The sequence below is a fragment of the Bactrocera oleae genome, chromosome X (genome assembly GCF_042242935.1).
Source record: "Bactrocera oleae isolate idBacOlea1 chromosome X, idBacOlea1, whole genome shotgun sequence".
Classification (NCBI taxonomy): domain Eukaryota; kingdom Metazoa; phylum Arthropoda; class Insecta; order Diptera; family Tephritidae; genus Bactrocera; species Bactrocera oleae.
This window is the reverse complement of record NC_091541.1, coordinates 28360488-28373281: the sequence shown is the minus strand read 5'-3', so window position 1 is coordinate 28373281 and position 12794 is coordinate 28360488. Positions and strand designations below refer to the sequence as shown.

General features: G+C 39.0%; 1 protein-coding gene across 1 annotated transcript; it reads left to right on the top strand.

The window, feature by feature from the left end:
• Positions 1 to 10677: 10677 nt before the first annotated feature.
• LOC138858172 (uncharacterized) lies at positions 10678 to 12401 on the top strand. The gene is made up of 2 exons (XM_070112715.1): positions 10678 to 12261; positions 12341 to 12401. The coding sequence occupies exon 1, from the start codon at positions 10694 to 10696 to the stop codon at positions 12095 to 12097; it is 1404 nt and encodes a 467-aa protein (XP_069968816.1). The 5' UTR covers positions 10678 to 10693; the 3' UTR covers positions 12098 to 12261; positions 12341 to 12401.
• Positions 12402 to 12794: the final 393 nt, after the last annotated feature.

Genomic DNA, 12794 nt, shown 5'->3' with positions numbered 1-12794 from the left:
AAAATAAAATTTGTAATTTCTAATCCCGAACAACTGAATTTAAGATCAAAAATTTAATTTTTAATCCATATTATTTTCATATATAAAATTTTTATTTTTTTCGAAGGGCTGACATTGGTCGCTGGATACATCTGTAATATAAGCCTAATAGAAAAATAAAATGTTATACCTCATTGAAATTAGAGAAAAGGGTAGATTATCTCCATATTTTTCCTTTTTTAGTAAATTTCCTACTATAATTAATAATAATGTTTGAAATAATACTTTTGAAATTTCTTTTTCTTAGTTAGTATATATATCAATCAGGGGTGTTGTAGAATCTGATAGTTGTCGGAATCAGAATTGAAACCGATAAAAAAATGTAGTAGGTGTCATGAATTCAGATATTATTGGTTTGACGTTCGAAACAGAAATTCTATCGGTTTTGGATGTCACGGAAACCAATTTTATCGGTTTTGTTATCAGAAATAAAGCAAGAGGATTTTTGCTGACAGATTTGAAATGTTAGTTAAGAAAATAATTTATATTATTGTTACGAGTTAATTTATCGTTATTTCAATAAGGGAAAACATAAGAATAAAACAAGAATTATTTATTCATTTGAAATCACAGTCACATTAGTAGACAGCTGATTCGAATATTGGTTTTGCATATGTTCGAAAAGACGCAAATCCAATCAGATTTTGTGACACCATTCAAAATCAGAATTGGTTTGCAATTCTGACAACTACGCAAATCTGTCTTGAATTCCACAACACCCCTGAATAGCTCAATATATGTATTGCTGTATGTTATTATTTTTTTATTTTATAAAAGCATCATTGCATAAGGTTTCGACTTGATTTGACAGAAATTAAAAAAGTAATTTTAAAAATAATGGCTGTTTGTGTTGATCCAGCTCCAGCCGAAGCTTCTTGCGGTGACCATAACTAATCCTTGGATTAATCCTTAACCCTTATATAATGAATCCTTCAGATAAAATCAATAGGACAAAAATAATTAGTTTTATTAATAGATAATTTAGTGCCCGATTGAAGCTTTTTTTTTCAAATTACAAAATGGCGGTCTCTGGAATTTTTTCCCAGATTTTCTGAAAAAACCAACCTTTAATTGTTTATAAAAATACGAAATTAAAAACAAAAAGGTCCTTCGACCAGGCAGTAGTTTTTCAAGTTTTCTGAAACAGTATAAATTTCATTGAAACTTACCGAACGGTTTTCGAGCTACAGAGGTCACCAGTTCAAAAAACATGGTTTTGAAAAAAACGCATTTGAAGTTTTAGACGAACGTTCCAGAGAGACCGAGAACCCTTTGCTAATTATCGAATAACTCAAGAAGCATTTGTTGCACTTACTTCAAATTTTCAAAATATTTCTAAGATATTATACTTTAAGAAAATGCAAAAATTATAGATTTTTCGAAAATTCTGACTACGCCTAACGCCGTAATTTGCGAATAATTAATTTCTTACAAAAATTAAAAAAAAAACTATATAACTTAGAGCAAGCATTGATTACTAAAAAAGTTCATCAAGTTTATACTTTTTCAATTAAAACTAGTTGACTGTATATTTGTTGCTCCATGCTGCACCAGAAAATTTACTTTGTGTTGCGTAAGTGAAAATTTTCGCTATCGCGAAAATACTAAAAAAAGCACCAAAATACTAAAAAAACACTCTTTTTAATCAGCATTGATTACTAAAAAATTTTATCAATTCCATACTTTTTCAATTAAATCTAGTTGACTGCATCAAAGTTTTGTTGCTCTATGCCACAGCATGCTACACCAGGAGAGTTACTCTGTAAGACGTTGCGCAAGTGAAAATGTTCGCGATAGCGATAAGGCAATGAGCGCAGTGCAAATAGCGTAAATGTGTCATCGCAAAACCGCACAACACTGTTTACAATGCGAATGAGTTACAGAGTACCGATTGCCCTTCGCAACGCCCTACAGACCCCAAGATAACCTAGAACTAGAATTAAGGATAATAAAATGTCTATCGATCATGTTTTATTGGAATGCTTTTATGAAAGGGTTTTTTTTTCTTAACTGAAGTGGATTAAATTTAATGTAATAATCGACGCAATTTTTTCATTGTATCTAAACACGTAGGAGCACATATTTTTGGTTTTCACGTCGATTTTTATAGAAATTTTGTATGAAATCGATACGTGCTTCCAAGTTCCGTTTGGTGTATTCTTTATATTTTGTCGATTAACTAACGAAGAGTGAAGACTGATCATGAATAACAAGATTGCAACAGCATCAGTCCTAGTGCTACAAGCAGATGATCAATTAAATCACTTAAATTCGTACGATGGTTTCTTACAGGGATAATGGGATGCCCAACTCTTTCCAGTGTGAGAGCGCCTCAAAATTAGCGTTTTTTATAACATTTTCCATTGTAGCCAGATGGTACAAAATAATAATTTTTGGGAATTTAATTTAAAATACCCATCATTTATTAAGATTAAATATTATTATACATGTATCCGTTAAACATATGCAGAAACTTTTTATACTCTTTTTTTTTGTGATTTTGTGATTTATTAAACAATTGATCTTTGAACTTTCAATACGGAATCAAAAGAATAAATGTATTAGCTCTCAATTAATAAATGTTTTTAAAAATTTTCAATTGAAAATCAATACCACTTAGCATGACATCACAAAAGATATCATCACATACATTTCAATTTCGCGTTTTCTTTCATTTTCATTGTTTTCTAATTTTTGTTAGTGATCTTCAACAGCAGCACAAATCTCTCTGTTTACATATTTTTCTGTAGGATTTTAATCTGGCCGTCCCTCTTTTTCCAATTGCTAAACGTCAGACCTACTGAACTTTGACAGTTGCTTGAGTTCAGTAGGTTTTGACGTTTATCAATTGCGCTCTCATTTCCTGTGAGAGACGAGTTGGGCATCTCCTTATCTCTGGTTTCTTATGTTTAGCAACGCAAAAATTTGAATATGAATATTTTTGAATATTTTCTAAAACATAATGAAAAGTTGTCTTAAAACATATCCTAAAACGATACAAATTTATTGCACCGCAAAATCAAGTAACCAATTATTCATGGTATCATCCAATACTTTTATTTGTGTGTAGTAAAACTATATAAACAATTGCGTGATTATTACTTTACAATGTGAAAACAGTAGAATATCTCAAATATAAATGAAATTGACTCATGATTTAAGCATATAAATTGTATGCAGGGCAAAATAACCTGGTGGTTACATACATACATATGTATGTAGTTCAACGTTTACTTGAACGCTAAACTTAAAACGAATCAATTTGCAGTAACACGGGACAAAAAAAAAAATAGCTGAAGTTAAAATCAGCCTTGGTTTAAACAAAATTATTATTATTAATAATAATATTAGCTAAATACCAAAAATGACATTCATAAATATGTAGAAGAGCGAATTGTCACACCCTTTGCAGAAGTGTTTACTAATAACTACAAAGCGCAGAGCTAAGTAAAATTGAAACAAAAACAAAAAAAAAAATAAAAACAAATACAAAATACGTTGTGTAATAAAAATGTCATAAATAAGTAAAAATGTGAGTATATCTAACTAATTTATAAAACATTGAATAAGATTTTGAATAATTATGAATATAATATAATGAATGTAATTGTATTTTATGTATATGTGTATGTGTAAAATATTCTTTTAAAAGCTACAATAAAAGTGGAATAGAAATTTCTGTTATTGTTATTAAAGAAGAATGAGTTCAAGTGCAGGCTGCTTGATTAATCTCTTCCGTTTGTATATACGGATAAATATTTTAAAATCCCATATTCCATGTATAATTTTTAAGATGGTTGTAAGGGCAAAAGACACTCTCTAAATAATTTTGACGAATATTGTCTTGTCATCACCGGAACCGACTGCCGTGAAAAAAACGTTTACTTTTGCTCAGTTGGGAATTTCTTATTTCAAAAATGTTTAATTTAAAATTAAAATTTGTAATTCCGATGTTGATATTAAAACTTTAAAGCTTGATTTTTAGTCCCAAAATCAGAATTACAAATTGATAAAATAAAAATCGTTTGAATGTGATATCTTGTTGATACTTGGAACATTGGGTATGTGGGTATGTGTGCTATAACTAAGCCTCAAATTAAGACACAAAACTTTTATTTGGTGCAATGAATCATATTATGGTGTTTGAAAATATTTAAAAAGTGGAAGTGGTGCCGCCCCTTAATAGATTTAATGTATATATCTCCCAAACCACTCAAGCTGTATCAATCAAATTTGCAGAGGACAAATCCTTTCAACATCTCCTACGACAGTGTGAAAATGGGTGAAATCGGATGATAACCCCGTCCACTCCGCATATAACGGTTTTGATGAAAACAACTAAAAGTGCGATAACTCCTTAAATAAATATGTACGTCATTATGGCATTTATTTCCATAGCCAAGTAGCTACGGAAAAACTTTATAGGAGCCGGTGTCAAAACTGGGAAATGGACGTAGCTCTTATTAGTGACATCGGACAACCACGTATTCGTTCCATATAACAAAACTTTGAATTTCATCTAATTCCTTCACTTTACAGTGTAGAAATCAAATACCGAAGGGATATCGAAATGAAACTTTGTTTGAAGAGTGGTTTTGGAGCATGGCTTCTTACGTCTAAAAATTATTGGAATCGGACCATACCAATTCAAGCCCCTAGATATCGCATTTGTAGACCTCAGTGCCTATAACTGATATTTTAGTTAAAATATAGGTATTTCTTGGAGATATAATTAAAACTCAGAAAAAATTTTTTCCTGATAAGAGTGTGCTCTTGTGCCAAAAAGGGGAAAAACTTTGGCCTCTAAATACCTCATATACGAGGTATATATCGTAAATATTTTCGTTGTCTTTATACCATCATCGGTCAACATGTGGGTTGTGTTAAAAATAATGAGAGAGCGTGGTTTTCTAATAACAGTGCATTCATGTGCCTCGAATAGATCGAATTGGGTGAATACTTCATCACACATTCACATTTGTTGAGCTCTTGAACCGTTTAGAAATTTTATGAAGAAGAAAAAATGTATAAGGATAATGGAAAAAGAAAATTTATCTGTTTAGACAAAGGGTGCGTTCGAGATGACAATCACGACAACAGTGTTTCAAAAGTGTCATAGTATCACGTTATGAGGGAATTTCTGGCAACACTTGCGCCAGCATCACGTTCTGCTGTCACGTTTTGCGCAAAATTTACACAAATAATCGGCAACACTCAATTTATGGATACACATCAGCAACGAACTGTTAAATATGTAACATAGCTGCAGTATTGCTATAATTATTACGCAGCACGAACGCACGGATATGCACTTTTGGAAAAATAAGATTTCATTTTAAATGGTTCAACAGTTTAATAATTTTAACGTAATGTCAATTTACCAGTTTGAGAGTACCATTATCAATAATGAAATATGTGAATAGATATGTACGTATACTAATAATTATCATTTATATATTAACTAAACATGTATATGCATATGACTTTACATATTGTAACGGATTTCTCGATAAATCGTCTACCTGTAACTCACTCTTGAGTTCGATTACTGGATTGTTAAATAAAAGTCCCAATTTAATGGCTACACACTTATCTATATTTCTTATTACAACAACTTAACACTTATTGCTCGTTATTCGAGCTTACAACTTCTTGATTATAGCTTGATTCCCGATTAGACATATTTGCGATACCAAACACAAAGCTTTTATGTCCCCCATCTCGTCTTCTAGGCTGGTGCTGACATCGTTAGCCGTCCTTCTCTGCTTAGAGTTAATTCCATCCGTTTTCCGGATACTCAGTTTCTGGTACATCCCTTGACCTAAAGCTGACTCGAGATTCCATTCTTGATCAGAACGTAACTCCATTGGAACACCGAATCTCGTTACCCACTTTTTGATGAATGCCTCCGCCACTGGTTCAGTCTCTTGGTTAGGAATTGTGTATACTTGTGGCCATTCATTGAAATGGTCCTTGACTACCAAAACATGACTATTTCCTAATTTATTGGTGGGGAATGGACCATCTTCATACACGCCTATTTTCTTAACTGGCGCACGCGAATTGTGCTGTTTCATCTGCCCATGACTCCTGGACCTTGATCCTTTAGCTACAATGTTCTCAGCATATTTCGCAATCCTTTCTATAGCTGATTGACAACCAGTCCAATAAGACCTTTGCTTCAAATGCTCCAAGTATTTCATGTCTCTCAAGTGCAATCCCCTTGGACATTTGTACTGCACGTTAAAAACATCAGGAATTCCAACCCTTGGAACAACCATAAGTACTCGGAAGGGTTGCTTATTTTCGCTATTCCATACTCGATGCAAGCAGCCATACACTAATTTTAAACTGCTTCGTTCTGCCCAATATGATTTTGTGACTGGCCTTCCTGTAGTTATTTCTCCAATCGTTGTACATTGGTTCAACTCCACTTTATGTAATGCACCTTCCAATTCTGGATCTTCTTGAACAGAGTCATCCGTTTCAGGTTTAATTTTATGCTGATCTTCCACCTGTGATGGTATACACGCTTCCTGCTCTTCCAACTGTAAGGACACTTGTGCTGGTATCCAAGCTTTTTGCTCTTCTACCTGTGAGGAACCTTTTATTGGTTCACACGCTTCCTCCTCTCCAACTGTGGGAACACCTGCCCTGACATACGCAGTTCCAGCTCTTTTGACTGTGAGGACCCTTGTACTGGTACACACGCTTCCTCCTCTTCCGACTGTGAGGACACTTTTGCTGGTATACAAGGTTCTTGCTCTTCATACTGTGAAGATCCTGGTTCACATGCTTCCTCCTCTTCCAACTGTGAGGATACCTGCGCTGACATATGCACGTCGAGCTCTTTCGGTGCTGACTACTGTGCTGAAAAACGTGCATGTTGCGCTGCGAACAGCTCTTTCAAATGCGTTGACAATCGCGTTTCTAACTGCGTTGACATCTGAGACATACGTGTATCCTGCTCTTTAAATTGTGTCGACATTTGCGTTGACATCTGAGACATATGTGTATTCTGCTCTTTAAATTGTGTCGACATTTGCGTCCCCATCTGCGATATTGCAGAAAAAAGCATGTTCATGTCCACCATCTTTGACGAGAATTGAGCCTCTTCCTTTTCTTCTATCTTTGTTGTCTCTTCTTCTAATTCCATGTGAAAGACATATTCCTCAACATTAATGTTTTCCGCCTCCATGGCCTCTCTCAACCGTGATTGTAATTCAGTTTTTAATCCGTTTGTCGCCAAACCACGTTGTTCCAGCTCCTTTTTCAGTTGTGGAATCTTCAGATCGTTAAACTTGGCCATTTTTAAATAATTATCTCCTTGGGAATTTATTTGACAATCCCACTTCTGACACCACTTGTAACGGATTTTCGATAAATCGTATACCTTGTAACTCACTATTGAGTTCGATCACTGGATTGTTAAATAAAAGTCCCAATTTACAACAACTTAACACTTATTACTCTTTATTCGAATTTACAGCTTATTGCTTATAGCTCAATTGCTCTTTACACGGCAACACTCTAATTAGAACTGTGTTTGTTGCACAATCCGGCAGCCTTTATATAGTGGATTGCTAACAAAACTTTTCTACTCGAACATTCTGGCATTCGTGTTCGCCACAGTGTTCATACGTCGTCGGTATGCAACGCCAAACAACATTGCAAAATGATGCGTGTATAATTTGACGTTATAGAACACTTTTACTGCAAAGTTTACTTTCGCAATAAGTTGTTCTGTTTTCGTGAGCGTATAAACACTAAAATGTTAAAATTAAAAGCAAATAGTTAAATTATAGATAATTTATTCCGTTTCATCAAAAATGCAGGCACAGCATCTTGCCGTCATAAGTACATTATTAGCCATAACATCTGAATTTAATGCAAATTTAGTAAAAATAATAAAAAAATTGTTTTTTTTTAATATATATTTTGAAAATTTTTAAATGAACTTCGGTTCATGCGAAAGTTTTTTTTAAAAAAACAGATCCATGAAAATTTTGCATCAGTAGAAACCTATACAAACTTTTGTCCAACACGATTTAGTCGGCATCCCATGGTACTTATTATACCTAGTAGCGTAGTGTTTTTTCAACCTTTTTATCGTTTACAAGGGCAAGGTGCTGGGTAGTAATACTTGTAGTCTCGTATCACTTCTCTAGAAGAATCATCGTTGCGCAAGGTATTTATCTGGCTTCTCTAAGCCAATACTTTTATTTTTAAAAGTTTCTTGTCGAAATTCTATAAAACACGATCTTTAATAATAATTGTACGCAAATATTAAAGATTCCAAAACTAACCATTCTTGTTCCTCAAACAAATAAATTTGTGAATTGTCAACCAAAACGCATCGAAAACATACGATGTCGATCAGGACTTTGATTCCACAATTCACAGATTTTGTTGTCAAGATGTTTTCAATGTCGATTCGAACATGGTATAAGGAATGTTATAACTTAACGCCGCATCTCCACAGGTAATGTACATTGTTTTTTATTTGAAAAGATATCATCACGAAATTTGACTATAGCATATAGCTGTCATACAAATCGACCGATCTAAATCAAGTTCTTGTATGAAAAATATTTTTATATGTGAAGGGTATTTTTGCTTCGGTACAAACGAAGTTTTTTCTTGTTTTGAATTACAAAACACTGATTGAGCGTAACTACAAATTAAAAGCGAGATTATCATACAAGAAGAAATATATGGATAATATGATTTAAAAAGCCTCCTTTTTGCTTGTTGAGAGGGCTCATGATCTCGTGGTTTAATTTGACAGCACTGAAATTTCGTGAGCAGATGACAAGCAAAACAACCACTAAGAATCCTGCAAAGAATCCTAAGACTCCACAATTTTGCTTAACTGATTTGATACAGTCAACGCATAATTGTATATATTTTGGTTAGAATTCGCCCCAAATGTTATTTAAAGTTTAACTTCCGAATAAATTATCAAAGAGTATTTGTTTATTAATAACATTATTTAAACAGAAAAAGAAATAAGCTTCATGTTTAGGTGATTTAAAACATGTAATTGTTTTGAAATAATAAAATAGTTTGTTATATTGAGGTTTAAAAGTTGATGTTGGAAATCCTTTGTGACTAAAATACATATATTAGGGCCTAATATATCCTTCTAAAACCAATTTTGATTATGTATACGTTTCTGTAGTATATGACAATAATGTTCTATGTATAAATTTTATTATATCGTTGATTCTCTGGTTCGGAGTGATATAAAGAACAATCATTGTCACACTCTGTCCGCTATCTATGACACATTCGGCCGCACAAATAGTATTAACTGCAGCAGCATTCACAGCCAACCAGTTAATTTGTTGTAAATTCATATCCATATGTGGAGTGAAAATATTTATTCTGCCAGTGGAGTTATGGTAGAGAGCTACCCCACAAGCTCTTACATTGGGACGTTTAAAATGGACGACATGTGAAGTGACAATATTTATTATGTCAGTGGAGTTATGGTAGGCAGCTACCCCACCAGCTCTTACATTGGGACGTTTGAAATGGACGACAAAATCGAAGTTCGGCACATCCACAGCTTCTTCATTGTTTATTAATGTTTCCGACAATAGTAAAATATTCACTCGTTGAGCTCCGTCAAATCTACTGCGTGAGCCCGTAAACGTTGGCAATTTAGGGAGAATAATAAGAGTTCTTAACTTCTCTTCATCTTAGCTGAGATGAAATGAGATCAAATTATGATCACTCAATCCCCACCCTTCTGGGGTGCATTGACGCAACCGGCAGCTCTGTGGCCTTCTAGACCGCACCTCTGACAGACATCTTCTTTGGCCCTACACTCAGCCAATCTGTGATCGAAACCCATACACCGGAAGCAGCCAGCAACGGGGCTATCCGCTCGCACATGGAAGGAGAACCACTTAATGTAGCACCTACCTGCCTCCAAGAGGGCGGACATCATTTTGTCAGTACCGTCTAGAATGACATTGGTGCTACCATCAAGGGCCACCTTCCAGGAACGACTGACCTCTGGGGCGCCGGGCTGAAGTCCTGCAGGTTCAGCCGGAGTAACTCTTCCATTCCTCTGCGAATGGCAGGCACCTTGCCGTGGTGCAGGGGCTTAAGTCGCAAGGCATCCTCGGCATCTCCCAACTGGTGCGAGCGGTGCTTGCACCCTCACACTGGTTGTCAGAGGCCGTATGCGTGCGACAACCAAGAGCTGCCACCTCCTAATCCAGGGTGTTATGCGACTCCCGTGCCCATTGGATGATTTGCAGCCAGGAGGTAAATTCGGCTGTATTCTAACGGAGCCTTCCCAACACCGGGCCGCATTGGGAAGTAACGGTGGCCTTACCGCGTCAAGGGGCTCTGGCGCGGCGGACTCTTTGTTCCCCATACAAAAAGCTGACCCGACGGCTCGCCTCGTCGAGCCAAGGGTCGTACGAACAAGATGAACAACAAAAACAAAAAAGAAACCACAACAAAAACAAACGGATCTCGGCAACAACAACAGCTAACGACTACGGAAAACGGCAACGACAAGGGCAGCGGTGCAGGTAAGGGCGAATCAGGGGCTAAACGAAAGTTCAGCTTCCTGGACGCCCTTTCGCCAGAGGAGCGTGCGCTGTTCGAGGAGCATGCCAGGGACGACGACGATGACATGCCCTCGTGCAGCGGCGCTCAGCAGGCGATTTCGACTGCGGCCGCTGCGGAAAAAACAAGAGAGAACCCCACGGAGACTCTCTCGAGCAGGAGCAACTGCTCGGATGTAGAGGAGTCGCAACGGGCGACCTCCGGAGGGGCTCTTAAACGGAAAAGGAAGAGGGGAGGCAGACTACCCCCCCTGCCACCAACGGGATGTCCGGGAGGACAGGACGATCCCAGGAGAAAAGGTATGAGCGGTGCCAGCCTGAAGTGGTACCTGAGGCACCTCCAGGAGGGAAGAACTCCGGAGGTAGCAGAAGACCTAGCGCGGAACAGGGTGAGAGGTGACAGCACTTCCCCGGCTTCCGGTAAACAAAAGGGTGGAAATACTGCGGCCACTAGAAAACGCAATGGCAACAATCGAGGCCACTGCCCAGTAAACGCAACTCAGCCCGCAGGCCGAGGTTGCGAAAGGGCAGCTCCCTCGACCACCCAAGCGGCGAAGCGAAAAAGTGGACAGCTGACGCCACAGGAGCCGCCCAACACCAAGCGGCAGAGGGGCAACGTGGCTCATGCGACTGGTGGCAACCGCTCCGCCCCTAATCCCCCCCGGGTAGCGGAGGGACAGCGCAGGTATGCGGATGCCCTCAAAGGCATTCGTATGGCGGTGCTGCCGCTGAACTACCCGGCGGAGACGCTGGGGTCGGAGGAGCTCACCGTGCTCCAAGATTTGCTCATGGAGGAGGTATTCAGGGGGTCTGGATACAAAGCCTCCTTCCATGGGGTCTACTTCAAGGGAGGCATATTGCAGGTAGACTGCAAGGATGAAAGGTCGGCTTGTTGGCTGCGGGAGATCGCTCCCAAGCTGGCAGGCTGGAATGGACCCATCCTCTGCGCGAAAAAGGGGGACGAAATTCCGCCCATGCATAGCATGACGGTATTCCTCCCCAGATGCGCAGGCAAGCCTTACGAATTTGCTCTAGGGCTCATCCGCAACCAGAACGATGGCCTCAATACATCGGCATGGCGGGTGACCAGCAGCACTGAAGAGGATTCAGGGTGGAGGCTCAACCTCTCCATAGATGACGAATCGTACAAATTCGTCAGGAAGGTGAGCTTCCGTCTGAACTACAGGTTCAGCTCGGTGGTCCTGAGGCCATTTAGGCCTAAGCCGACCACCATGTGCGATGCAGGGGAAAAAATGCAGGTGGATGAGGTTGCGACTCATCCCTGCGCAAGCACGTCAAAGCAGGCGGCAACTGCCGAGACATTGGTGAAGGTCCCCTCCGAGAAGACGGGCGAGCAAGGGGGGGCGCTACCCTCCACTCAGGAGCTTCTGGAGGGGCTCACGAACCTGGCGGGAGACATCGCGGAGGACGGTGAGAATGAGGACCAGTTCCTCATGGAGCCGATCCTGTAGTGGGTCCGCGAATAGAAGTTGCCCAGGTAAACCTGCACCACGCGGCGTCAGCCTCGGCGGTTATCGCGAGCAGGTTTACGATCGATGGTCTGGGCATACTACTGATCCAGGAGCCATGGGTCAGAAAAGGAGAGGTCAGGGGCCTCAAAATGAAGTCAAACAAGGTAATTTGGGATCTCTCAAGTGAGAGACCCAGAACCTGCGTAGTACTTAGGAACGATATTGATTATTTCTGTCTTTCAGAGTTCCTAACACAGGACCTGGTCGCTGTACAAGCCACGAACGACGAAGGAGCGGACTTCGTCGTGGCAGCGGCCTATTTTCCGGGGGAGACTCCGATAGCACCCCCAGAGGCAATCGGCAACCTGGTAGAGCACTGCAGGCGGAATAAACTGCCCCTCATCATGGGCTGCGATGCGAATGCCCACCATATCGAATGGGGCAGCACGGACTGCAACACACGGGGTGAGTCTCTTATCGAGTTTATAGTTAGTAATAATTTAAGTATAGCAAACGTGGGGTGCGAACCCACCTTTGTAACTAGTGCCAGAAGGGAGGTGCTTGACATCACTCTCAGCAGTGAGCCTGAGATGGGGCTGATCTCACAATGGAGGGTATCATCGGAACCCTCCATGTCGGATCACCGTATCATAAGATTCGTGCTGGGGATGGGTGTCGGGCAACTCCCTCCCAAGCG

Coding starts and splice junctions, on each gene's coding strand:
- LOC138858172 (XM_070112715.1), top strand. CDS start 10,694: ATGCCCTCGTGCAGCGGCGCTCAGCAGGCGATTTCGACTGCGGCCGCT.